This window comes from Drosophila subpulchrella, chromosome 3R (assembly GCF_014743375.2).
Source record: "Drosophila subpulchrella strain 33 F10 #4 breed RU33 chromosome 3R, RU_Dsub_v1.1 Primary Assembly, whole genome shotgun sequence".
NCBI classification, from domain to species: Eukaryota; Metazoa; Arthropoda; class Insecta; order Diptera; family Drosophilidae; genus Drosophila; species Drosophila subpulchrella.
This window is the reverse complement of record NC_050609.1, coordinates 9542273-9570190: the sequence shown is the minus strand read 5'-3', so window position 1 is coordinate 9570190 and position 27918 is coordinate 9542273. Positions and strand designations below refer to the sequence as shown.

Genomic DNA, 27918 nt, shown 5'->3' with positions numbered 1-27918 from the left:
AGCAACAACACTTCGCCTCACTTTTGGCCGAAAAGCGTGAGCACGCGCACACAGATACTCACCCACACCGGCGCAATCGTGCGGCGGCTCACACGGACACACACCAGCGCAGACCGCTCGAAATCGACCAAGCGGCGAGCATCGAACGTCAACATATTGAATAAATATTTTCAGTTGAACATCACAATCCGTTCAAGTCGCGGATAACTCCGAATAAAAGTTTTGTAAGTAAAAAAAAGGAATACGTTAACGTTAATTATCAAAAAAAATAATATAAAATATATCAACGAATTTTTAAACTATAAACCTGTTGAGTGATTAAAAGTAATTCAATTTTAATTTGAAAAAAAGGATCCAATCAAATGAAAAATACAATTATATAACCAAAAGTTTCTGCAAATCCAACTTGAAATCAACCAAAGTGCCGTGCAATTCTAAACTTTAAACCATCCGCAAGTATTTTAGAATATTACAAATACTTTCAGTCAGAATAAAAAACCCAAATAGAGGTTAAGCACCTTTGCAGTTTGAGGAGAACTAAGAATAACTATTCTCGAGACCTTGTCAAGTTTGTCTGCTAACCGCAAGTCGCTATATAGGGTTTCTGCTAAACGCATTTCATGAGATCTATAAACATTGTCAGTGGGCAGTTAGGATGATCTTCAATTCTAAAAGCATTGGTGAAGAATTTAAATGGGAAGAATAAGGTCTTTGCAATTCCATACTTTCTTCCAAATTCTTTTCCCCTTTTTCCATTTCAAGAACTGCTTTATAAGAAAAGAATGATAAGATAAAGATTATAATGATAATAAAGACATTTAAAGATTTCTGTTATAGTGGTTCCGTTCGCAGATTCTTTTAAGAACTAATGTTTTCTCAAACTAAACCTAGTGTTAGTGGTAACATATTTTTAGAACACCCAACTTTTTTTTATATTCCCACCACATATAACTTGGAACCACGAGCATTTATTTTGTATCTGTGAAATCCGATACACGACCGCTGGCCTCAGATGCCAAATGGATCTGCAGCGAACGTAGGCGAAATCCACCAAGAATTTCCCAGAAAGCTCCCTTCGCTCGGCACTTCTCTATTTAGTATTAAGTAATATCCGTGGGGAGGCAAGATATTCAACAGATGCCTCAGTTGTCCTATTTTTAGATACTTTCTGTGTGTGCTAGGCTAGAGAGATAAAACACTGAAATAGAGAGCAGAAAGCTTCGACTATTGCCCAAGGCATTTAGCTAAAGAATCTATATGCGTTAGACCCATTTAAACAAACGTGTGTATATTGGGTTCTATTAATAGATATTTCTGTATTCTGTATAACGAAAATCTGAATTTTCCATTGGATAATTTGGAAATTTCCTGTGGAAAATTACATATTAGAGGGTCAGATACCAATTCCGGAGTGCGAGTTAATAAATGTGCGTAGGATAGAAATGTTTGGATTGTCTAGACTTGTTATCTTGATGAAAGCTGATATGTTATTGTTTTGCTTTAAAGGCCAGGAAAAAATTCCAAACTAATAATAACAATTATTAACACAAGGATTTACATTTCATTCTTTGGTATAGGCCCATACTTGGATTATATGTATGTCATTGCCGAAAGTTATAAGATGTCATGCGAATTTTTGTGCTGAATCAACGCAAACATAACTCAATGTGTCACCTCAATCGACTTATAGCCCATACACATGCAGATATATTTATATATGTTTCAGCGAACAAAAAATTTGCCTCGATTGCGATTTCATTAAAATTCAACTTTTGAATTTTCGATTGGTCGTTGTTTTGCATTGCCACTGCTTTTCTCCGGATCAGGCTCAGGAATGTAAACAGAGTTTTTAAAAATAAATGCATGTTTAAGGCGGGAGAACAGCACATGACAGCGATGAGCCGTAATAAAGAATTAAAATTTCACGAGGCGAAACTCGAGTCAATTAGCCGGCGGTTGCATTCGATTCGAGCCATGACAAATGTTGGTCAAGTGGGTTTTGGTGTTGGTAGGGGGCGGGGAGCAGTGGGAAAGGGTCTTAAGGAGGGGCCAAACCCTCCAGCTGCGTTAGCATTGAGTCAGAAGTCTGGATCGTCTTGGGAAAGGGGGAAAAATAGGGCACAGCAGATGGGTAGATGATTCATAGTGGGGTTCTTAATTAAAAGATGATAAACGAATTTAGAGAAAAAATCAGTAGTTTCGTTAAAGTATAAGTACATAGATGTTCAGTGAAGTATTTGAAAGTATTTAAGGTTATATTAAATTAAAAAAAAATAAGGACACTACAATTAAATACAGGGAAACACTCTTTGACATTCAATAAAACTCAAATATTTTTCTATCATTCTCAAATTGGTATTTGGTATTCAATAAATCTCAAATATTTTTGAATTAATCTCAAATATTTTCCCACTTGTTAAACCCTTAAAATTATCAATAAATATACCTACCGATCTCTTGGCCCAGATTCTCTTTACCCCAATCTACTGACACAATTTTCGCCTGGTGACTGAACTCTCTATTTAAGAAATTCCCCAGTTCCTTGGCCCAGCTTCGCATGGTTCTACAATACCAAGTGATCCGATGTGATCGGCATACCTAAGCACACTTTTTCGGTAAAGAAGTCACCCCCAGAAAATGAAGTCAGGAATCCGAAACAGAAACGTGCATTACCTAGTCAGGTATTCTCATTTAAATGATTTACTGTGAGATGAGAAAACACTCTCGAAAAAGCAAACGCCCGAGAAAGAATCGGGCAATAAAAGTCGTGAAGAGACGCCGGCGAAATATTAAATTCTCAATTTATCAGTTGGATGAGCCTGAACAATGAGTCTGGCTTCGAGAGGGGGCCTTGAGTGGTTCGGTTTTTGGCCAGGCCGAATAATTTATTGGCTTTGCCACCTTTCGTCCAAATATGGCTATAGCCATTATTCGAAATCACTCGATGATTATCTTGATATGTAGAGAACATTCTGTATATTTTACTGATAGCAGGAAGATAAGGCGGCATTTACTTTCTAAAATAATAATTCTATTTATAAGAAATCCTTGACTTAAATCGTTAGAGCTTACCATTAAAAATCAATTTTTTTAAAGATGAGCTTCGGATTGGAAATAGATATACCTATGAAGTTGGGCTTGCCAATCAATTTGGAATGACTGAAACTATTGTAAAATGCAAATTATATTTCCAGAGAGTTTCACTTTCGCATAAACCTTGTTTTGTTTTTCCATTGCGATTGATGGTTATCGCATAAATTTGCTAATTGCCAACTACAACTCGATACCAATCTGTATCTCCATCTCCGTTTCAATTGCAGTTTCTTTCGAGTGCAGCTGAGTAGCAAAACAAAACAGACATGGATGCCATCAAGAAGAAGATGCAAGCGATGAAAGTCGACAAGGACGGAGCTCTGGAGCGCGCTCTCGTCTGCGAGCAGGAGGCACGCGATGCCAACACCCGCGCCGAGAAGGTGAGTCCAATCCGGAGTCAGCCACCCCATTTCCTTTTCCCCTCGTACACAGAAAAAAATAAGAAATTGTTTAGACCTTTTTTGAATTTTTTAAAATACCATAAACCCAACCGAAACTGATCATAATATCCAAAACTTACAATTCATTCGGAAACAAGCTCACATATTTTTGGCTGTATGACACATTAACTTCGAGTAACTGGATCTATTAATAGAAGTCATGATAATCCTTAAAAAAATATAAATTTACTTATTAAATGCTACTGCATTGGTATTTTATAATCTTTAAAAACATATGAATTTACTTATTTAATGCTACTACATTGATATTTTTTAGATTATAAAAACATCGTATCACTTTGTAAAATTACCATAATTAAAAACCAATTTTTTAAGCAGTAAATAATTTTTCTAATTTATGTAAAAATTTTTAACAGTTACTTTTTTGAGTGTATAGGTTGCCATACTTTTTTTAATAAATCCAGTTATTCGAAATTTAAGCAATGTCATATGGCCATTAATTTTTAATCATGTCCATAAAATTTCAATTTATATTATATTAAGATTAAAATATAAAGTCAAAAATAGTAAATAAAATTTTTGATTTTCATACATCAGTTGCCAAATAAACAAATTTTCTTCTGTGCAACCAACTGAGCATTGAAAAACACTTATTGTAACAAAAAGCATAATTGCCGGCTTTCACACAACACCATAAATCTTGTTAACACATGCGATTCCCGTGTAGTGGCTTGGTTTTGAATAACATTTTCGTCTATTTGAATCCGTAGGCCGAGGAGGAGGCTCGCCAGCTGCAGAAGAAGATCCAGACCGTTGAGAACGAGCTCGATCAGACCCAGGAAGCCCTGACCCTGGTCACCGGCAAGCTGGAGGAGAAGAACAAGGCTCTGCAGAACGTAAGTCCCGATCTATAAATATTAAGTATTGTAGATTAGGTTTTAAGCTAGCATTAAAAAATAGTCACCCCTTTGAAAGAATTTTAAAAATTAAATCTTAGTAATTTCTTAAAAATCAAGTTTTTTTCTTAAAGTTTAAAAAACACTAATTAACATAACAATTGTAATTCCATTTCAATAAGGAATGTTTTATTTTCTACAAATTCAATAAAATGTTATGTTATAATGTTCAACTTTTTTTTTTTTTTGCATTTTTTTCACATTTTTTTTATTTATAGCAATGACGTAATATTATAAAGATTTCAAATTTTTTTGTATTTCTTAAAATGTATAAGTGTGTGGTATCTCATTTTTGAGTTTTTTACACCAAACATTCCCCATGAATGTGCTTTTCTTCTGACAGCTCAAAATTAAAATTGACAAATATTGAAACATATATAGAAAAAACCAAAAAAAAAACATAATTAGTCAAGTCACTTATCAAAGTGTTTGAAACAGAAGTAAAAAATCTATTAATCATTTGAAAATGTAGTCCGCCATTTGTCAGAAGTCTAGAATCCCAAACGATTTCCTCATATTTACCATAAGCCATTTTAGTTCTTAAGAAAAATACGTATATTTTTAATGCTTCTACTCAATATTTTGAAATGCATTCAAGGCAAGAAATACACATAAATTTATAACAGGCATTTCAGAAGCGACTTGGTGACAGCCGGTGGTTTTTTTGGGGCAGCGGCAATTTAACGCCAATTTCATGGCTGCTTGAAACCGGAGAAATTGTTTGGGGGAAACATTAATATAGAGTGTTTTTTTGAAATTACAAAAAACATCATAAATTCTTTTTGAATTTCAAACAAAACATTCAGCAATTGACACGTAGCACACCCACTCTATTTCTCTCTCTCTCTCTCTTGTTTTCTGTGTTTGCTGTTGGCAACGCCTGGCAGAGAGGCGCTATTTTTAAATTCGTTGAAAATAGCCAAACGCAAGATATCAAATAACGCACTCTGTTGCTTGCCAAAAAGAAAATGTTCTCGCAAAAAAAAAAGGAACACGTAAACGTACTCTCTATTCCTCTGAATTAGCTTTGAATCTAGAACATTTTTCGCTGTGGGCCTCAGTGTTTCCAAAAAGAATTCGAATTGCGATTCGTCTTTTGATTGCCACATTTTGGGAAAGTATTTCAAGGACATTTGGCAGCGATTCAAAAAAGTCTGAGCAGGTAAAAATGCTTGGAAAACTTGAAAACTTATCGCTACGGCTGGGCCCTCAAAGTAATTGCTTATCAGGCAATCAGACAATGTTGACTCTAAAATAAATATGACAAACGGATGCGGCTGACTAATAACTCGAAAAGAATGAATAAAAGGCAAAAAGAGATAAGCAATTAAATGAATCAAAGGCTGAAAATTCTCTTTTATTGGGGAAAAAAAACTGCGGAAGAGTGGAAATTATGTATGTGTTTGGTAAGATACTCGCTCTGGCTCTCCCTCTCGCTCTCTCTTTCTCTCTTCCACTTTGAGTGGGTGGGGATCCGCATTGGATCCTATGCAGATCCATATTGCTGACTCACTCGCACGCCTGCCACACGCAGAGACATAGAGCGAGTGAGAGAGGGCAGGAGAGAGAGAGAGTTTCCCCATGCCCATCTAACGGTGAGCGCATGGCCCCAAAATTCAAGTACAACACAAACACAACACAACGAGGGGCCGAGGAAAAAGCAGCAGAAAAGCCAGCAGCAGCCGCCCGCTCATAAATCCACCAAAGAAAAACTAAATTAATTCAATTAATTACCAACCAAATTACACGCTCATAAATTAAATTAAATTCCGTTCGGTTCGATTAACTTGCAACAGAAATCACTACTTTCATTTAAAGACGATTTAAATGAAATTCTAGCGATTTTCTTTTTAATTACATAAAAACCTGTGTGGCGGAAATTCTCTTCTCTTTCGGCAATTTTCACGCGCTAATGAAAATTCGCAGAAAGATTTGCATTAAATCATCAATAAAAATAGCCAAACTAACGGTACAATGAGCCCAGCTGTTTGAAAGCCGCAAGTAAACCAAAAACAACAACAAACTATAAAACAACACGCACCAAATCACACAGAAACAACAAAAACAACAACAAGCATTGCTCATAATTAATATGTACGAGAAAACATTAAAGATAGGAACTGCAAAAGTTAATAATGCATATGAATGGCAAAAAGTGAGATACAACAATAAACCACAACCCACGGCAACAACAACAGTGGCGGTTAAGCAAAAGCCGCAACAACAACAACAAGCACAAAAACAAATTCAAAAAAATGCAACAAAAGTCGCGCCAGCAACAGCGTTACCGTTAACCGGCAACATAACCGGCAGCAGCATAACCGTTAAGCAAGGCCCGAAAATCAAATTCGTTGGCAACGCGGCGCGCCGGCAATCGTTGGCCCATCAAATCAAGCGAGCACATCGCCATCTGCTGACCAGCGGGGGTCAGGACAAGCAGCCGCAGCAGCAAAAGCGTAAACAATTTACAAATTTCCCACTGCGAAATTCAGATTGCCTGCTACAACACTACATCCGCACAAAAGAAAATGGTGGTGTAGTTGGCAACGCAGCTGGAAAGGTTTGAAACGGTTGCCATTTCCAGATTTCCCGTTGCACCGTTGCCAGCCCTTCCAGCCAAAGTTGGTATTTTTGGTATACTGCAGACTGGTCACACCGCCCAATCCAGCAACAGCTGGTTCCAGTAAAAAAAAAATTCACGTAGCAATTTTGGCCACAAATTACACAAAAACTAAAGTAAATAATTGGATTTCGTAAATACGAGTAACAACAAAGAGCAGTTTGTAAATATAACCAAAAATACCAAAATTAGGAAAGCGTGGCCCCGTTTTGCAAAAGCAGCCAATCGAAGAAAAACAAATTTTAACATTTCAGAAAAAACACAAGTGCAGTCGCCGACTGGCAGCAAAACAGTTGCCAAACCGAAACAGCGGTCGAAACAATTGTTAAAAAGCGATAAGCCAGGCAGGGAGAAGACCAAGCAGCCGCTGCCCAGAAAGCAACGCGGAGTCATCGCCAGGAGGAGCAACAAGCGAGCAGATTCAGAATCTTCGGGCCTCTCATCCCGCTGGTGTTCCATCGAGGAGCAGCTGAACCTGCTGGACGACCTGCTCTACTACTGCGATGAGGAGGCCGAACTGTATCTAGCCCAGCTGTACGAACGGTTCGAGAGCCTCCGCACAAGGAGCAGGAGTTCCTCGCCAGCCAGCGATTTCTGGAGCGACTCGGACATGGAGCACCACGACGACTCCAGCACCAGTGGCACTGGCAGCCACACGGCCAGCAACACGAGCCTGGTTCCCGCCTCGCTGAAGCGCCGTGGCCACCAGCATCATCCGCGCTTCGCCGGCACACGCCGTCCCAATGTGCCCAATGTCCAGGAGATTCTGGCCGCCCTCTATCGCGGCGACTCCAAGAGCGCCCTCTCCAATCTCAGGGGAGAGACGCAACCAGAGGAAGCAGAGCAAACACAGCAGCCGGAGGAGGCAGTGCTGCCCCCCAGCAGGAGCACCTTAAGTCTGCCGCTCAGCGAATCGGTGACCAATTCCCTGGGCAGCAACAGTCCCACGCCCACGGACGAGAGCAGTGTCCAGGATGAAGGTGCCAGCCAACCGATGGCTGTTCCTTTGGCAGAAGGAGCCACTCCTGCAGCAGCCACAACCACCTCCGCCAAAAGCAAGAAAAAGAAGCGGGAGAAGGGTGAAAAGTCCGAGAGATCCGAGAAATCTGAGAAGTCCGAAAAGAAAAAGAAGTCTTCTGGCAAAAAGGAGCGCAGCAAGCGGTCCAGTGCCATGGAGATGAGCAGCGACAGCCTGGCCACCGACCTCAGTGGCGGGGCCATTGACGAGGGCATCGCCCTGGCCGATGACGACGAGAACCAGGCGGCGGAGTGGTCCAAGCTGCGGTGCACCAGCGAGGCGGCCGAGATTGTGGCCGAGCGGGAGGCGCGGCGGAACAAGGGACGCTGCGCTGACTATCCGGGACTGGCCTTTGGCAGATCCATCTTCAGTTCGGACACCATGATGAAGTTCAACATCATCCGGAACGAGCTGCACAACATCATGAACACACAGCTCAAGCGGGTAATTAGTGGTTGAGTCTTGGAGTCGGTCGTAATTTCTTTCACATAACTAATCACCTTTCTAAACCTTTTGCATATTCTTTACCAAGCGAAGAAGCCACCTCGCTGTTGTTGTTGTCGTTCTGCTAAAGGGGACTCCAAAGTTTGGTTAGGTTCTTTGGCAATTGCTCCAATTTGTTGCTGCTTCTTTTCGCATTGCAAAGCGATTACGTCGTCGTCTTCGTCTTTTCGCGAATTTCTAGTAGTGACTTAACCCTTGGCTGGCCCTCAGGGTCTTTCTTCGGCCCTCGTGTTTTCATTCGGTTAGCTGTTGTAAATCTTGACCCACTTGGCTTATACCACTTATATTTCTCACCTTTCACTCGAGAGATGGCCTAAAATCGATTTGGTTAATAGTGTTTAAAAGTTTTTTGCTTATGAGTTATAGTTCGTTAAAATATTTTTATACCATGAGATTTTTTTTTGGTAAATCTTTTCCCCTCCCCCCTGTAAAGTATTCCATTAATTTGGGCAAATATGTTTACTTAATTGCAGGCAATTGTTTAATTAGTTACGCAATTGCTGGAATGCCTAACGGTACTCGCCGGCCACCTGTTGCTCTCCCTCTCTTTCGCCCGCTGCTGTGCGGGTGGCAGAAAGAGAGCGTCCGATAAGACCGCTAAATGGTATTAGTGCTTTTTTTTTTGTTTTTCAATTTTTTCGCTCAATTCTCGGTGCGCTGAAAAAGGCAACACGGTTTGAAAAACTAAAAGGAAAACCCGGCCATATTTGGCCAAAGCATAAACTATGCGGCGTGCGGGCCAAGCTCGATTTGCCAAAATTGGCCAACAAATTAATTATTAAACGGCGATACTCGGCGACCTTCCCCTTTTATTTACTTTTAATTTCTCTTCAATGTCGTCGGGCTAAAAATGGAAAAGCGCTCATTGTTTGCACTATCAAAACAATTACGCCATCGCCATCGAAAGTCAAAAAGTCGAAAAGTGGGAAATATTAAGAGCTACAGGTGGTTGTTGAGCGTTTAGAAAAAAAAAAGCGGTTAACATCCCGATTAGTCATTACGTTGCGCTTACGTCGTTTGCTGATAAGCGTGATAAAGCGCCGGCATTGTGTTTTCCGTTTTCCGTAGTGGAAGCAATTAGTGGAATGAGTGGGCGGGGGGCGGCGGTGGGGGCGTGGGCTTCGTTGCGTTGGCACACACACGCACGCACACCTGCAAGCCACCTTACCTGCTTACTCATCTCTCTCTTCAACCATTTTACATGTCCGATTTTTGCATAATATTATTTGCCTGGAAATGACAAAAATCCGAAATATTTCTTCACTAATTAATGCCAAAACAACAACAATGTCGACATGGACAGAATTTTAGCGGCTTTTAACAGGTTTTCCAGCCGCACACACACACACACACTGGCGCACCGTTTTAGGCGAGGCAGACAGACTGGAAGGCCAAGCCTCTGGTTGTCCCGCTCGCACAAACCACCACCGCCGCTTCGACTGGCGATTCGGTGGATTCATTTCCAGTTACGTACTCGTCGCAGTCGCGTCGTCGTTGTCTCTCTCTCCGTGTGTGTTTTTTGCCACCAAATAGCAATATTCAATATTTAAACGCAGCCCATTCTGTTTCCGAAGTTCGCCTGCCAGTTTTGCCACCAAACACTGCCCTTTAGAATTCGAATCCAAGCCAGGGAAAAAGCAGTTGAAGCAAAAGAAAAACCGGTGGTTCACTGTCTGCGAGTGTGTGTGTGCGTCCCGAGCTCTTTCGTTTTCGTGAGTGTGTGTATGTTCCGTTCTTCGAAGTTCCAAATTGTAAATTAAATTTGGTCTGCAGAGTGCTTCTTCAGTTCAAAAAAAAGAAGAAAACGAGCTCAAGTGCCCAAAACACTTTGCCAGTAAATCAAAGAAAACACCCACAACCTTCGCCAAGAAGAAGATTAAAAAAAAACCACAAAAATGACGACCAGCATTCCACAAGGCACTCTCTTGGACGTGCTAAAGAAGAAGATGCGCCAGACCAAAGAGGAGATGGAGAAGTACAAAGACGAGTGCGAGGAGTTCCACAAGCGGCTGCAACTGGAGGTGGTGCGCCGCGAAGAAGTAAGCCCCGCCACTAGTATCCCAGCTAAATTTGCTACCCTTTGGTTTGGGCAACAAACGACTGCGTGACCTGTCTTGTGAATTTTGCATAAATCCTACCTAAATGAAGGGAAAAAAGATAGTCCAGTTCCAGTCCAGCATTTCTTTCGCCCCCTCTCTCTCTGCCAGCGCTATAAGTGGCCTCTTGTGTGCGTGTGTGGGAGCGGGACAACCTGCAAGTGTTTTAACGGTCGCTCTCTCTTCCTACTCTCTTTCTCTCTTAGCTGTTGTTTTTACTCTTTGGTGGTTTTTCCAGTCTTGCTGTTGTTCTTTTCGTGATGAACGAATTTTCGGGTTCAGATACAGGGTGCTTCCGGTCCCCCCATAACTTTTTTCGGCTAACTGTTCTTATCGCTGACCGAATTCATTCACCTTTCGAATTGTGTGTGTTATCTCTCCCGCTTGACGGCACACACTCAAGCATTAGCATAAAACATACACACGCAATCACACACACACACCACCGCATTTACATAAGGCCAAAAAGGAGAAAGAAATCTTTTGTAAATTGAGCGATTCGGTTGGTCTTGGTCTTTTCTAGCTTTCTGCTTTCTCAGCGACAAAAAACCGGCTTTAAGTCCGGCAAAGAAGAAGCCACATCGTTTAGAGCTAGCGGTGTTCTAAATTCGATTAATTATGATTTTTACGCCATGGCCATCAATAAGTGGTTTAATTCTCTTAATTCCTTTCCAGCTTTTGCCCGTTGGCACTGCCATGTTCCTAATTCAATTCTAATTAAACAATTCAGAGCGAGGGCTCCTTTGTGTGTGTGTGTGTATATGACGTCATTGCTGAGGGAGAAGATTTTTATAGACAGCCGGAACTCCCTAACTTATCTTTTTAAAGGCTTTCGGTTAAATTTAACCCTACAAATCTATCAGTAAATAAACATATTATTATATTAAAATTTAGTTCGTCTTGAGCGAGTTCCACTGTATTTTTTCCGTTTTAAATTCAAATCGATTTCGAATTTGAAAAGATTCTAAAGCCAGATTTTACTCCCTATTTGATTTTTTTCCACGCTCTTAGCAAGTGATTGACGTTCCGCTTCCCTCTAAAAAACGGAAAAAAACTAAAACAAAACATAATTTGCTTTATTCAGTATTTCTATACAATGCTTTCAATGTCACTCTACTCAGCTATTTTCCCCCTTTTCCCTCGTTTTCCTTCATTTTCCCCTCGTGCAATTGAACGTTGATAATTTCAATGCGCGCATTGTGACAAATTGGTTTTGATTTGTGTGCTTTGCCTCTTGCCAGTTTCGTAATTCGGAGATTACAGAATATGACGCCATCGCTCCACCCTTCCCCTCCCCCTACCCCTTAACCCATCGGAATATTTTTAGAAAAAATATTTTATGCTTGAGAGCATCAGCATCGTCTTTAAAACAGTGTTTTACATTTTCATGGCTTATTTTTCGGTTCATAATTAAAAATGCATCATCACAATGAAAACACGCCCTACGTGTACCGCTCCAATAAGTCTTTCTTTTTGTTGCTGTTTATTTTTTTCGGTTGCCAGGGCAATAAAACAAAAAAAAAGACAAGGAAAAACGAAACGAAAAACACGTAAATTTCAAGGTGTGTGTGACTAAGCCGTCAACAATTTTTGGTACCATTTCTCGGCCACACAGTTTTGCATTGGATTTTATGGAGAGTTTCTTTTGGCATTTCGATCTTATTTTTTTCTGCATTTTGCCGGTCATTTTTCATACATTCCACAACAATTGGGGGCCACACTCGGCCATCATCTCCACTCTCTTTAAAACTGAAACGTGTTCTGTCGCCGCTTTTCTTTGCCCGCTGATTTTCCCCTTACCCACTCGCCCCCCGTTTGGTGGCCAGTTAATAAAGCGTTTAATCTTCAATACGTTTTGTTAATGAGTTCGAGAAAAAAAAGAGTTGGATAGAGGGAGGCGACCAGAAACTCCCGCTACAAAACGAAACCCAACTGGAATCCACTCTTCAACTTCTTTGCTTTGCTCTTCGATGTTTTGGATTTACTTGGGAATACCCTGGGAAAGGGTATACCATCATATATCTAATTGATGGGAGCTCATTTTATATAGGTGCCATAGCAACAAGCGAAACGCACCATTATAACTTGGTTGTTTATAGAGATAAATACCAGAGACATTAGAAATACTTATTTCTAAATGTTTTATAATGATTTATATATTTTGCAAGTCACTTTTTTATTTGCAAGAGTATAAAAACTTCGTTCTTTCCCTTCAGTTTTCATTTGATTTTTTGGCATTTTTCGTTGTTGCTGGCTCTTGGGCTTCATCGGCGGTTTTGTTGTGTGACTTTCGTGTTTGGAAAGCTGCGCTGCCTGTGCCTGCTCCCCCAATTCGAAATGCTTTTTATCGCTCAACGTGTGTGTGTTTGTGTGTGTATTTCGTACGATGACGTAAGCCACACGGTTGGTTCCAATTCATAATCACACGATACTTTTACGACCCGCACTCACATCGTCCATTTGGTTCTAAGCGTCGTCACTTGGTCAGTTGTTCAGTTTGTCAGTGTTTCAATTGCTCAGTTAGTCATTCCCATGTACATATCAGTAGCTCTATATCCATCTCCATCTCTATGCCCGGCACCATATCAGTCATTGGACATGGTTTTGGCTTGGACATGGACATGGAACTTGGAACTGGCACCGGACTGCCTTGTCCAATTGCTTTTCAGCCGTTTTCGATTCAAACTTTGAATCGACTTTAATTTTATATACTTTTTTCACCATTTTTGGGCGTGTGCTTCGCTCGTTGTTTTCGCTTTTCATCGTTTAACGTTCAGGGGCCTCTATAAGGTCATAAAGCATTGAATATTTTCCGTTCTTTAATGGGTATATGCTTCTTGATGGTGGGAAAACTCTCGATTAAACTAAGTCGATGACGTCATGGACCATGAACCTTGTATTGGCTTCTTTTTTGGATCTAATTGCCATATCAGGTAGTGGTGTTGATGAACTTTTGTTTAACTTTGATGGCTAGCATCGATTGCACTTGGCCAAAATAGCACGCAAACATTCTGTTGCCTGTTTTAGGGCGCTTGGGGGGTTTGTTTGACCTTGCTTCGACAGCAACAGCAACAGCAACAACAACGAGGTGGAAAAAGGAAGTTTTCTTTACAGGTGGAAGCCACAGAAGAAAATGGAACCAACGGTCGACTTTGTAGGGAACAAATTAGGTTTACAAATTTAAGTATTCTGAAATGGGGGGTTTTAAGAGAGCGCAAATGCAGAAGTAGGAGAGTTTCATTATAGCAGTCATGTTTCCCAAACCAAAGCTAGCTAAAATTAGATAAGATATTTACCAAACCAAAAGTAGCAAATATTTATGTGTATTTCTTGCCTAAAAACCATTAAGTCTAGTTGCTTAAGAAATAAATTAAATCCTAAGTCTCTAGCGTTAAGTTCTAGCGAATGATGGATATGCTACATCTGGTTCTTTCGACCATCGAACGTTTGTCTTATAGGCCGAGTCCGAGGTTGCCGCTCTGAACCGTCGCATCCAGTTGCTCGAAGAAGACTTGGAGCGCTCTGAGGAGCGTCTGGGCTCCGCCACAGCCAAGCTGTCGGAAGCCTCTCAGGCCGCCGATGAGAGCGAACGGTTAGTACCACCTTTCCACCCCATGTCCATGCCCCATTACCACCCAATCAATATATACCCCCATTGTACCCCACTATGTAAAATACTCTTTAAGTTTACAGAGAAATATTTAAGTTCGATTTACCATATATATCTTTAATCGTATCTAAATATCGTTTCGCATTGCTGCGACAAATTCAGGATACGAAAAGCGCTTGAGAATCGCACAAATATGGAAGATGACAAAGTAGCTCTCTTGGAGAACCAATTAGCACAAGCAAAATTAATTGCAGAAGAAGCTGATAAGAAATACGAAGAGGTATAGTCAACATACAACATTTATTCGCGGAAATTGGTCTCCGTGCTAGGGCACTAGGGTTATTAGGTTCTGCTCCTTGAGGTTAGGTTCACTTGGTCAACATTTGCGTTACTAATTAGGTTTTGGGTCTTTCTCTCTATCTGCGCTCTCTATTTTCTAATCTCTACTTAACCAACAACTGCAACAACGACGATATAATTGTCGCTATAATAATGGTCACTTTTATAATGATGATGTACCTAAGTTAGTTTGTAAGACTTTCTGTAAACAGCATTTAGTTTGCCCAGTTCAAAGATGTCGACCCGCCGCTGGAACTGGAACACCATGAATACTCCACATTCTTGTAAAAATATTGTAAAATGATGTATACGAAGGCATGTCCTACATAAGCTTATGGTAGTCTATTAGTCAAATGGCTGTTAAACAATTATCTAGAAATAGATCGATACCCCAATGTTTGTAATGAGACGAAGCTTAAAGAGTGTTTGGCTCGAGCTGGCTTAAAGAACAGCTATTAAATTCATTGCATATCAATTTCGTTTTCGAGGAAGCCAAACATTATTTAAGCCTCTTGCTTAACCCATAGTCTCCCCCTGTCTCCCCTAGTCTCACCCCACCCACTGTAAAATACTTGTTAATTAAGTAGAAAAAATCCGAATTGTTAACTCAACTGGCAACAACAAATTTCTGTCTCTTTTTACAACAACAACCACGACAACTACAATCAAACTTCAATATTCACATACCAAAAATGTATCTCTAAATGTGAATGTTTGTGTAAAACATCTGTTTGTCATAACAATTGCAACAACAACAACAACAACCACCACACTGAACACCCAACAACGATGTGGACGATGACGTCGAATGAATCACACAATACCTTCTTTTCGGCTGTACCAACTGCAATTCCACTGGGGAACGGCAAAAATCATCGCTAACCACTTGGTCACTGTCTTCCATGGGCATGGTCGTCGTCGCAACTCTATATATACACACTATATCCGTATAGTGCTCGCAAGATTCTTGAGAACCGCGCCCTTGCCGATGAAGAACGCATGGACGCTCTTGAGAATCAGCTGAAGGAAGCGCGTTTCCTTGCTGAGGAGGCTGACAAGAAATACGATGAGGTGCAGCTAAAAACCAATTTGTCTTCTATTAAGCTAAGCAACAATAACAACAACAGTAACAGTAACAATATCAATACCAATATCAATATCAATAACGATATCAGTAAATCAGAGTTATGTAATGCCAGCGCTATTGGTGGCACCAACAACAATAACGCATCCAGAACTATTGCATCTGCTGCTGTTGGTGAAGATACTTCCACCTTGTCCTCCACAAGCCACGAACACAACAATAATCCCAATAACGACACCTGATCTGGTTCCTTTGTCAAGCGTATATCGGAATTGAATCGAATTGAAATGAAATGATTGATTGAGGGTGATATGAATGCACCCAAAACTTGGCACAGGAATCAGCCAGAGTGTTGATGCAAAACTTGTGCTTACCACGATGATTACGAATGATGCTTGAGGGCAGCTATAGCTTAGATCTAGACCTAGATCATGCACCGCCCGCCCGCCTGACAATATGCAATATATATACGTGTATAGACGATGATGATGATGATAGTAATGATGTATTAGTCGCGATGTACATACAATGTAAATCAAATCCAATGAAATTTCGATTGTAACTTCTGAACAAATCCCCCCAGAAATTGGAGACGGCCCTAGTTAAGGCCGAAGCTTTTCCTCCTGCGTGTCTTAATTTGTAAAATACCAATATCATTATGTAATGTAAATGTTAAGCGGTCTATACGATGTCCACAAGTACTCTACTAATTGTACTCAATGCTCTTCCATGGGAAACAGCTTGAAAAGCATATCGCCACTGAATTGATTGTCTAAACTAAAGTGTAATTGGGTTAGTTTCTTGACTTTTTTGTTTATTTCCATTCGATTTACGTATTTTGTAAAGAAAATGTAATTTATACTCACGTTATAATGCATAGAGCCACACACCTTAAATTTATAATTAACCCAAGGAAATGTCTAATTTTGGATTAATATTTTTGCAAATTAATGTTTATATAACATATTATATACAAACAAAATATATAAATACAAATATATATAATTGCAGCATAAAACTAATTTGATATTATTGACCAATGAAAGAGGGAGCAGATAATATTTGGTTACTTCTTATTGTTGTACATTTTTAGTTGGAGATTCGTAGGAAATGGTTTATATTTCAGGTGTTATTTAATAGAAAGTCTTATTATCTTCGATGATTGAATAGTTTTTAATAGAAGAAGTGTTAACAAGTTAATAGGACATGGCCAATCGATTATAATGGCGTATTGCAAAGATGGGAACTAGGGCTTTCCTTTTTGATGGATGGACAGCCTATCAGAACCTACAAATAAAATTGGAAATGTCTTGCCTAGGTGGGAGGTACAAGATCTTCAGCTTTTCCCCATATTAGTACATTTTGCCTCACCCAATCCAGCGAGGGCCTGAATGCCAACGTGTTTTGCACGTCAATCAGATCGAAGAAATAAACCAACTGATAAACTGCATTGGCAGATAAGCCTTCTTTCTTCAGTATTGTTTTTTGCCTTTGCTGCCTTATCTTTTTGCAAAAACCTAAGGCAAAGGCATCGATAGTGTGAAAAGCACGAAGGCATGAGAATTCAAAATGGAACCCATAACTGGGAAAAAGAGTTTGTTTAACTGCTGGCACCGATAAGAGGGCCGCTCCCTGAATGGAATACTGACTGGATTCGAGTAGATTTCGCAAACAGTGGGCCATGACATAAGCGCCTAAAAACTCGGTTGCCAAAACGATCGATGATGAATCAAGCGAAAGGGGATCACTTGACCCTCGGACGTAGGTCGATGGAAAGTGCCGTGAGTCAGGGGCAAGAAATGTGCGTGGATCATATACGTACTTCCATCTGCATTCGTTATCGTTTCCACTTAAAAGATCTGACGACATTTTCGTCACCTGGCCACGCTTGGTGCATTGACTTTTATGATTCATTGGGATCATTTAAGCAGACTATATGGTATTATCATACACCAAAGAGGAAACTAGACATAATTTTGGTTAGCACGGCAATAAAAATCAATAGGCCTAAACCCAACATGGGTTAAAGCAATTTCCACAATGCTTAAAAAATTGTTGGTCAAATCGTCTCATTATAACTGGTTTCCGAATAAACACTAAAGTTTATACAAATGAGATAATAGGAAATTAACAATCGGTGGATAGTTCCTATAAATGTTTCAATATGGAATTGCTAACATCTTTATGATCTTAATTTCCGTAGGTTTCCGTTTTGATTTTAAAGACCATAGTTAATTAAACGTGATATAATTATTACCATATCTTATTTAGTTTTATCAAGATTTTATGGTTAGCCCAAAAGGAAATGTACAACAAATTCGAAAGTTACAAATATTAAAATAGCTCCAAAACTAATTTTATGCTATAGCTTGAGTACAACAAAGAAGAGTATGGATAAGGAAGACATTAAAGACCCACGCGATAAGCACAAGTTTTACGGGATGACAAAACTGAAAACAAGAAAATAACAATAAACTACACAAATTGTTTTGTTATTACTAAAATATGCTAAGGCACCACACAAGACCATAAAAACATTTAAAAACTCATTAAAATCTAATGAAAAACTTCACCTAACGCTTTTTATGTTATTTCACTAAACTCAAAATCTTTGTAAAAAAAAACCATGAAATTTAATACATTTTCTATATGTTCTCCTGTATACCCGACGTTCCTTGTATTATATCAATCAATCAACAATCAATCAATGAATCGATATGTAATATTGTATGAGAAAAGGTTGCCCGTAAATTGGCCATGGTTGAAGCTGATTTGGAACGTGCCGAAGAGCGTGCCGAGCAGGGTGAAAAGTACGTTATAAGTCCAAATTTACATCTATATTGTTCGAATTGTTCGCAGCCCGTCTGTTGTGCCTAATATTAAACAAAAACAATGTTGAAACTGCCGCAAAGCAACCTAACCTCATTAAAACCCCCGAAAAAATATACTTTTTGCATTTCCCCTGTTGAGTTTAAATTTTGATTTTGTTCTTGTTTTTCTAGCTAGCTAGCTTTTGCCTATATGTTTATAATGTTTGGTTAAAAATGTGAATATCCTAGATAAACCAACTAATGTTGTGTATGATTAAAGCATGTTCTTTAATAGTTTAGATCAAACAGAAGCACAAACATAGAGCAGCTTAAAACAAGCAAAGAGGTGAAAAGTTCTCTCAGTCTCTCAGCTGGGAATAAAACCCCAGGGTTCTGGGGCAAAGCGCGGTGACCCCTGCTTGAGGTGGGAAATAAAGCTGCAATGACCTGGAGTTTTGCAGGTCAATGCGCTTTATAAACCGCTCCCCAAGATCGTTGAACGAAACCTGACGAAGAATTTTCACCTTTTTAGCCCAACTGCTCTGTGGCCATGAATCATGATGAATGAAACCAGCACAGTATTCACATTTTTTGCCAATCCGCAGCTTTAGCCAGACACGAAACTAATCTTGAAAACCTTTTTTCTATGCCATCCATAACCCATGCCAAAACAAAAACCCCAAAAAACAATGTGTGTACTTAACACAATGCTAACACCTTGCCACGCCCCCGCTATGCCACGCCCACCGCCCTGCCGCAAAAGGTTGCCAGAAAACTCGTGCTCATGGAACAGGATCTGGAGCGATCCGAGGAGAAGGTCGAGCTCAGCGAAAGGTTTGTCCACTGCCAAGCCCCCATCAGCCTTCCATTCGCTGTCTTTTCGTCTACTACTAACTGCATTTGGTTAAATATAATCCACGTTTGTTTCTTTGTGTGCGCAACTTGAGCCCGAGATAGCCAAATATTTATTTATAATTTCCATAGATATAAATAACCAAAAACAGCTAAGTAAATTTGATTTGAGCCGCGGGACGAACCATAAAAAGTGAAATCTTTTTGAGTTGCCGTACGAAAAACAATTGTTTTTATTACAAAAATATTTGCCAGACCTTCGCATCATGATTTGACGGTTTCTCGTCTCTTGGCCAACTCAACTCAAGTCAACTTAACTCATCGCCTCCATTGGCAGCAGTCACAAGATCTTTTTCGAAAGTAAAGTGTTGTCAACTTTGAGTTGGTCAACCGTTTGTTTTTTTTTTTTTTTTTTTGGTATTGCTCGGGCCTAAATTGCGCTTGAAAGAAACCTTTATATTTAACAATTGCATGAGTTTTGCTATTCTTCTTCATACCCAGCAGCAATTCTATTGGGCAACTATTTAATTATCATGTTTTCCCTATCATTTTCTCTGCGTGCCAACAGCAAAATCGTGGAGCTTGAGGAGGAGCTGCGCGTGGTTGGCAACAACCTGAAGTCCCTGGAAGTCTCTGAGGAGAAGGTCAGTATCTCTATAGGATGATTATAACTTTTAGCTCCATAAGAGCTATATTTTATAAACAATTCTTTGAAAAATTATAAATATTTAAATTGAATTCCCCGTATTCCCGAAATCCCAAAACTCCCCACGAAATGAACAAACAACAACGATAAATATAGGCCAACCAACGTGAGGAGGAGTACAAGAACCAGATCAAGACCCTCAACACTCGTCTAAAGGAGGTAGATACGAAACGAATAAGCCAAACCTGGCACCAAAAAGTGGCCCAAAAGCAAAGAGAGCTTCCCAGCTCGATCAATCCATGCCAACCGAGTGTCCAAACCAGCGAATATATATACTTATCTTTTGTTGTTTCTCATTTTGTTTGTTTAACTAAATACCCAAAATGGAGGGGTATTCGAGACAATTGCCCCTTCCAAAAGAGGAAAATTCTTTCCTCGTTATTTTGTACTAATTCCATAAAAATGTCTACCGACATTGATATTTGTTTTACAGATCAAGCAAAATGCCTTTTTGCCATTTTTACTAATTTATATTTTCTATTCTTTCTTTTTCATATATATTATTTGTTTAAATGTTGCCGCTAAAAAATGCCAATACCCCCAATTCTAATTTGCGCACCTGCTGGATGTTTACCACCTATACAAACTGATTTGTTCTTGCATGAATACTTAATAAATTTATGTTCGATAATGCTTATAACATAAACCCAATCGCTTGCCAACACTGAACACCAACAAACAAAAACCGCCCGTAGGCCACACAAAAAGAGGAAACCTTTGAGACGCAAATCAAAGTATTGGATCATTCTCTGAAAGAGGTATTACGACAGAGTCGAACTGTATAATAAGTATAACCTGTGGTCTCTCTCTCGGTAAAACTGTGGTGTTGGCTAATCCGCTGATAATATCAAAATTCTCCTTAGCTAATCTAGTTTAAGCACTAAAATTAAACAAAAAAGAAAATATTGAATTGCACAAATCGTTATTCTCAATTTTAAATTTACTGTACATATTCGTCAATTCGACATTTAATATTTTCTTTTATGTGAAAACGAAAAACGCTTGGTGAAAATACAGCAATTGAAAGCGGAATACCACAAGTTATGAGTCTTAGATCAATAGATCGATTTCCTTATAGAGTGTACATCATGGGCAAGTATTTGTGAACCAATCTCTCGCATAAGACGTGTGTGTGTACATTTGTTCAAAATTGAAAACAACTATTTGTGCATTGATTGCAAGTGAGAAAAACGAGTAGAACAATGATGATTTCCAATTACAATTTACCACTCCTAAAGCTATACTGCCTGATTAGTGGCGAAAGAATTAATTCTCGCTAAGTAGACGATCAAAAATATTTATTTCGGTAGATATTTTTTTAAATCCCTCAAAAACTCACATCCATGCAACAACACACACACGCACACACAATTCTGCCACCCAATGTACGAAATGAAATTGATCTATTGATCCATTGATTTATAATTTGTTGTATTCTCCCCGACGTCTAGGCACGCGTCAATCAAAAATATTACGAACAGGAGCTCATACAGTTCAAATTAAATGTAGAAGCTGTAAGTCGCCGCAGATTAATGGGCGTAGAGATTATAGATTCCGTCGAATTACGATCTTAACAGCATTTTCTGTTCTGTCAAACTTATGCAGTGACTGCGTAGCCTCCACCAGTAATCGTTGCTCTTATCATTCCCTTAATGACATTTAATTTGTCTGATTTAGGTTTTGTCTAAAAACCCTAAATACACAAGCGTCAGCAGTTTGTAAGCATTCTAGTTGAATAAAAACCGAATTAGTCTCTAAGCTGTTTATTTGAATGTTTTGGTTAATATGTACTTTAGTTTCATTTGTCATCGTTTATTGACTAATGTTCATTTGTCATGCCACATTTTATTTAATAAGTTTTTCTGCTGGTTTTGGTAGCATATTTGGGAAGCTTCTTGGCTTAGTGAAATATTGGTTGAATTTAAATTCTGAATAGACTGGCAAATCTCCCAGTTTTTCTGTTCAGAATTTAAATTTTTCAGTTTGGCAGGAGATGAAGGAATGCATCTGTTTCTCCTTCAACTACTGCCTGCTGTGGTAGCCACTTTTTGTTGCTTACTCTCTCTGCTGAATCCTAAACATATTACTAACTTACCATTTTTACCTCTTTTCCTCCTCCAATCAACCAAAAGGCTGAGGCTCGTGCTGAGTTCGCTGAACGTTCCGTTCAGAAGTTGCAGAAGGAAGTCGACAGGCTCGAAGGTATGTCCGTCAAAGATTTTATGAAAATTTTACTGAGAATGTAGGAGAAATAGCTCAAAAGTTTACAACTTTTAAATCTATGTAGCAGTATTTCAAATTAAAGTACAAGATAACTAGTAACATTCAAGTTTCATTGTTGTTTATTATGCATTTATGATTTATAGAACTTTAAGTAGGATCAAAATTAATTTCCTTATTCCAAAACCAGTACCAATTGTTATCTAGTGAACTTTATGTATTACCTACCTCGATTTTAATTTATTATCTGTTAATGCAATATTTTATAATTTCATTTTCTTATTGTTTACTTTTCATATATAATTTTGTTGTTGTTGTTATTGTGCTTAACAAAATACAACTTGCGCTGCTTGCTAAACCACTTGTTGCATGACCTGCCCTGCCCCAAAAATGACAAACCGAAACGAATAAAAATCCCAGATGACCTCCTCAACGTGCGGGGCAAGAACAAACTGCTGCAGGAGGAAATGGAGGCCACCTTACATGACATACAGAACATGTAAACATCTAATTTGCTTATGTAAATTAACTAAACTGCCTGCTTTGACGTCAAACAAAACACCCACGCACACAAAACTGGCGCTTTCCATAATTTAAATACTAGAGAACACATCTCCACACCCACGCCCACAACACGCCACGCCCACCACCCACACGAGACAAGATCCAAGGACGCCAAGTGTCTTCCATGCGGATGCGAAAGCCATCTTCGAACGCCAAGCAACGGGAGAGTTAATCAAAAATCAAAAATAGCGTTAAACACTCTAAACATAAACATAAACTCAATGAAAAGCAGACGGAAGGGCAGAAACTAAAGCAAAACATTCTCGTAGCAAGCGCATTCCAATTTACGATAAACAATTTTCGATATCCATTTCGATATTCTCGATGACTGGCAGCTAGAGCCATTTTACTATAACTGTTGCAATACAATTTTTCGTTGAATCAAATCAAATTTAATAATTATTCCCTTGATTTTACTATACATTTTACTTTTGCTTTTGCTACCCCCTACCTTGTTTTGTTTTATTTTAAAAACCTTAAATTATACTTGTACTTTTGTATTTGATGAGATGACAACTTGGACAAAACACGCATTGCCGCCTTCTTTTTAGTTTACGTGTATTGAATAGAGAGACAAACAATCGCTGTTATTTATATTTAAAGAGTAAATTCTATGCTAAAACTTTGTATTTTGTCGCCAGCTTAACTGTATTAATAATATGCTAATGTTTACCTTGTTTATACATTATTTAAACAAATTGTCGTGTTTGCAAAACGTTGTGTAATATTTGCCTACTTTTAAGTTGCCGCCACGCCTACCAACACGAACTACTACTCTTTCGATAGAGATTCCAAAACAAAAGACATTTAGCTAGTGCACTTCATTCCAATTGCAAACCGGTGATCCCGGTTACCCGGTTCGCCCGATACAGACCACTTTTATTTAAAAAATAAAACGAAAACCAATTTCCATACACTAACCAATCTTCTGATTCTGAATACACACACCGTGACACCCAAATGAGAAGAATGCTGCAACAAGAAATGGCATTAAAAATTCTAATTCGATCTATTTACGATTTACATAAATTAATTATTTATACTTTAATATATACCTATACAATACATATACTATACAATACATACCATGCTGCTGCAATTGCACAAATAAAGTATTTTTCGAAAAACGTATGCCCCCGTATGCCATCTCGATATCGATCGTCCAGCGTATAGTGTTTACCCACCCGACTCTGTGTGTCTGCTGTGTGTCCCACCCACATTTGGCCACCACTGGAGGTTCTATCGCCCTGCTCCCTCTCTCTCTCTCTCGAATCTGCTCTAATCCGACTTTCTAACCCTTGAACCACACCACACCACCAAATCACCAAACCACACCCATCCGCCATGCCAGACGAGATGATCAAAGAGATAGAGCACTATGCCCTCGTCGGCGACCAGCTGGACTGGACCTTCGTGGAGATGATGGGCATGCCGCCGTTCTACAACGAGCGCTACCCGAAGCCGCCCACTCCGGAGCTGACCGAGGAGGAGAAGGCCGCCCTGGAGGCCGCTGCCCTGGCCGAGGCCGAGGCGAAGGCTAGGGCCGAGGAGGCCGCTGCCCGAGGCGAAGAGGCTCCAGCGGAGGGCGAGGCCGGTGTGCCGGCGGAGGGCGCTGCTCCCGGCGAGCCTGGAGCAGCTCCGGCTGAAGCCGCCGAGGCGGTCCCGGCCGAACCTGTCAGGATTCCCACACCACCACCGCCACCACCATTCGAGTACTCCATCGATCTGCCGCCAGAGGGTGCCGAGGTCCCATACGTGCGAAACGCCGAGCCGGGTGATTTCGCTCCTCCACCAGAGGCGCCTGCAGAGGGAGCTCCACCAGCGGAGGGAGCACCACCAGCGGAGGGAGCGCCACCAGCGGAGGGAGCACCACCAGCAGAGGGAGCACCACCAGCAGAGGGAGCCCCACCAGCGGAGGGAGCACCACCAGCAGAGGGAGCACCACCAGCAGCAGAAGGAGCCCCAGCAGCTGCTCCTGCGGAGGGTGCTCCACCAGCACCCGCTGCAGAGGGAGACGCAGCAGCCGCCGCACCACCAGCACCACCGGCTGAGGCTGCTCCTGCACCAGCTGAGGGCGAAGCCCCACCAGCACCACCTGCCGAAGCAGCTCCCGCCGCTGAGGCACCACCTGCTTAGATAGATACCCTGAAAATGTTCAATTGCAAGCAGTGAAAATAGATCACAGGATCTCTAGACGGATCTCGGCGTTCAAGAACTGGCCAAAGTGTTTTCCTTTCACTAACTCTTCAAGTCCTAAGCTTCCAAAATAATATTTAACTATCCCAAAGTGTAAATAAGCTATAACGTATATAATTTAAAAGTGTTCTTTGGTCTTATAAGAATGTTATTTTGGTGTTTAGGATTTGTGAACCCTTCGCTTGTTCCATCCCGTCATCTCTTCCTGCTGTCTCCCCGCCCTGAGCTTATTCAAGTTTTATTTTTAATTTACGCTCTACTTCCTTTTCACGTTTTATTTTATCTCTCTCTATACTCTATATCCCCCGTCTCCATCGCTTGTATTGCTTTTCTCACAAACATATTCGCATACCGATCTCGATCCCGATCGCGACAACCAGACGATCTAATCGTTGAAAAAGAGCGCTATTGCCTGATTGGCGACAGCCTGGACGAGGCCTTCGTGGACCTGATTGTGGGCCTGGAGCCCTTCTGGAATCCGCGCAACCCCAAGCCGCCGACGCCCAAGCTGCCCACGCCCACGCCCGAGGAGCTGGCCGCCATTGAGGAGGCACGAGCAGCAGCAGAAGCAGCCGCAGCGGCCGAGGCGGAAGCGGCCGCAGCTGCTGCCGCCGCGGGCGAACCCGGAGCAGAGGGAGTGGTGGCTGCGCCCGGAGAGCCAAAGGCACCAGAAAAGGAACCCACGCCGCCCAAGGAGCCCACTCCTCCGCCACCACCACCGCCGCCATTCGAGTACTCGATCGATTTGCCCCCAGAGGGTGCCGAGGTGCCCTATGTCAAGAACTACGAGCCACCACCACCCGGCTCCGAGCCAGAGCCTGTGCCAGCTGCTGAGGGAGAGGCTGCTCCGGCGGCTGAGGGAGCTGCTGCTCCGGCGGTTGAGGGAGCTGCTCCTCCAGCGGCTGAGGGAGCTGCTCCTCCGGCGGAAGGTGCTGCGCCTGTGGCAGAAGGTGCTGCTCCTCCTGCCGAGGCAGCTGCTCCTCCTGCCGAGGCAGCTGCTCCTCCTGCTGAAGGTGCCGCCCCTCCTGCTGACGCAGCGGCTCCTCCTGCTGCCGAGGGTGAAGCTGCTCCTGCTCCGCCTGAAGCAGCTCCTGCTGCCGAAGCCCCAGCCGCCGAAGCTGCTCCAGCGGAAGCACCAGCCGCCGAAGCGGCTCCCGCTGCTGCCGAAGGCGAGGCTCCACCAGCCTAGTCCCAGCTCAGCCAATCCCCGAGAGAAACTGCTGCACATCGTCGAAAGAAAACACAACTGCTACCAACTGCTGCCCTGCTTTTAAAAAAACCTAGTTTAGAGCACGTTTTTGAAAACCATTTTATTTTATTTTAAAAAGAAACTCAAAACGAAATTGAATTAAAAATTCAGTTAACAAAAAAAGCATTCTAAAATCGAAGTGCTGCTTACTTTTTTCGTTATTCTTGCTACCTTTTTATTTATTTAAAATTAACAGCTAGCACAACCTTGCCGATTTTGCGAACTCAACTGCTGGCTTTTTTATTTATTTTGCCCGAAAAGAGGTAATTATCATCAGTTTATGTCGAGATTATAAGTTTATAAGTGTGAAGGTCTCAGTTTGTGTCAGGTCTTAAGTGTAATTTTAATGATTTCTTATGCATTTTTATTAATTTCGTTCCTTACTTTTGCGTTCTTTTATGATTTTCCACAAACACCAACTTGAACAGACGACCTGGTCCTGGAGAAGGAGCGCTACAAGGACATTGGAGACGATCTCGACACCGCCTTCGTCGAGCTCATCCTCAAGGAATAAGCGAACCGCCCTTGACGGATCCTCGACCTCAGTTGAAATTCGATCCGCACTTCTGTTTGCCCGGCACACCTTTCGATTGTTTTTACTGTAGCATAATCGTAGGCGCACTGTACTCGTAGTATTATGTAGCCTCTTTACTTTTGATTTGTGTGTGTTTGTAGCTCAATAGTTTGTAGATTGATTTTGACTGCGGACCAATAAGAGGAAGCATCGAAACAATTGTGTATTTGTTTGACTCAAACGTTTTTATTTATTATTTGTATCCAAACTAAGCAATAAAGCAATCAACTTGAAAATATAAATCCTGATACATTTGCCTTTATCTTTATTTCGTTTACTGCCGCTGCAGACGAGGTGAGCAAAGGTAAGGAAAAGTACAAAACTATAGCTCAGGAACTGGAGTACGCCGATCTGAACAACTACTAAAGTGGGAGTACATCCCAATCCATGAGGAAAAGGAACAGCAACTACAGCCAGAACAACAAATGCAGCCTGCGATCTACAAATTAAAGAGAAAAACTAAACAAAAATGGTGTCTGAAAGCATTTCGACGTCCAATTTACAAATTATTTTAGCATTACACTTCTTCGCCTAAGCATTCCAAAAAAGATTTTCTAACATAAGAACAAAAGTGTTACCATATAGAAATTTTTTAGCAGTTATTTAATACCATTTGTATGAAGCATAAGGTTAAAAAAGAGTTGTATAACGAAAAAACGCTGCCATTTTCCTTGAAGTCACCTTTCAGCTCGAAAAAATATCTGTAATTTTTAAAAACTTAAACCCAGAAGCCCACCAGTCAATATCGTACATTACCATCTTCAAAAATCTCAGTAAAGCTTGAGCCAAAGTCAATTTTCCCTTTAGTTTCCATTGCTTGTGTTTCTTGGCAGTTCGCGGATTGTATCTACAAAATTTCTATGGCCTTTGTATGGAATTAAATAATAAAACAAGAAAACATTAATGTAGATTATATAATGGAAGACGTATAAATTAAATTTACACATTTGACATAGCTTTTGTATTTCTATGTAACATGCAAGTCAAATAAAACAATGTATGTATTTTTATTTACCACTCAATATT

General features: G+C 40.6%; 3 protein-coding genes across 19 annotated transcripts; 2 read left to right on the top strand and 1 right to left on the bottom strand.

Moving 5' to 3' along the window:
• Positions 1-66: 66 nt before the first annotated feature.
• On the top strand, positions 67-27140 carry LOC119546047 (tropomyosin-2). 17 transcript variants are annotated; one of them, XM_037852119.1, is made up of 10 exons: positions 67-224; positions 3321-3473; positions 4265-4390; positions 14147-14280; positions 14461-14578; positions 19295-19365; positions 19952-20027; positions 20785-20847; positions 22222-22291; positions 24225-25088. In XM_037852119.1, the coding sequence occupies exons 2-10, from the start codon at positions 3360-3362 to the stop codon at positions 25007-25009; spliced, it is 1557 nt and encodes a 518-aa protein (XP_037708047.1). In that variant the 5' UTR covers positions 67-224; positions 3321-3359; the 3' UTR covers positions 25010-25088. The 17 variants fall into 17 exon arrangements, 15 of the variants coding, with proteins under 15 accessions (XP_037708047.1, XP_037708039.1, XP_037708028.1 ...); XM_037852111.1 differs by lacking the exon at positions 20785-20847 and adding an exon at positions 20186-20248; XM_037852100.1 differs by lacking the exons at positions 14461-14578; positions 19295-19365 and adding exons at positions 15591-15708; positions 18461-18531 and having other exon boundaries at positions 68-224.
• Positions 9423-9788, bottom strand: LOC119551383. Its single transcript, XM_037860710.1, has 3 exons — positions 9769-9788; positions 9584-9711; positions 9423-9514 (listed from the first exon to the last, which is right to left on the bottom strand). The coding sequence occupies exons 1-3, from the start codon at positions 9786-9788 to the stop codon at positions 9423-9425; spliced, it is 240 nt and encodes a 79-aa protein (XP_037716638.1).
• LOC119546121 (tropomyosin-1, isoforms 33/34-like) lies at positions 25180-26452 on the top strand. Its single transcript, XM_037852218.1, has one exon. The coding sequence runs from the start codon at positions 25215-25217 to the stop codon at positions 26256-26258; it is 1044 nt and encodes a 347-aa protein (XP_037708146.1). The 5' UTR covers positions 25180-25214; the 3' UTR covers positions 26259-26452.
• Positions 27141-27918: the final 778 nt, after the last annotated feature.

Excerpts from the sequence above, each read along its gene's own strand:
- LOC119546047 (XM_037852206.1), top strand. The coding sequence starts at position 6,543 with ATGTACGAGAAAACATTAAAGATAGGAACTGCAAAAGTTAATAATGCA. Across the intron at positions 6,907-7,324 it reads GCAGCCGCAGCAGCAAAAGC|AAAAAACACAAGTGCAGTCG; the intron begins GTAAACAATTTA and ends TTAACATTTCAG. Across the intron at positions 8,533-14,146 it reads TGAACACACAGCTCAAGCGG|GCCGAGTCCGAGGTTGCCGC; the intron begins GTAATTAGTGGT and ends TTTGTCTTATAG.
- LOC119546121 (XM_037852218.1), top strand. The coding sequence starts at position 25,215 with ATGTTATTTTGGTGTTTAGGATTTGTGAACCCTTCGCTTGTTCCATCC.
- LOC119551383 (XM_037860710.1), bottom strand. The coding sequence starts at position 9,788 with ATGGTTGAAGAGAGAGATGA. Across the intron at positions 9,712-9,768 it reads ATGGTTGAAGAGAGAGATGA|CCCACGCCCCCACCGCCGCC; the intron begins GTAAGCAGGTAA and ends AACGCAACGAAG. Across the intron at positions 9,515-9,583 it reads TAAGCGCAACGTAATGACTA|TTTTCGACTTTTTGACTTTC; the intron begins ATCGGGATGTTA and ends AATATTTCCCAC.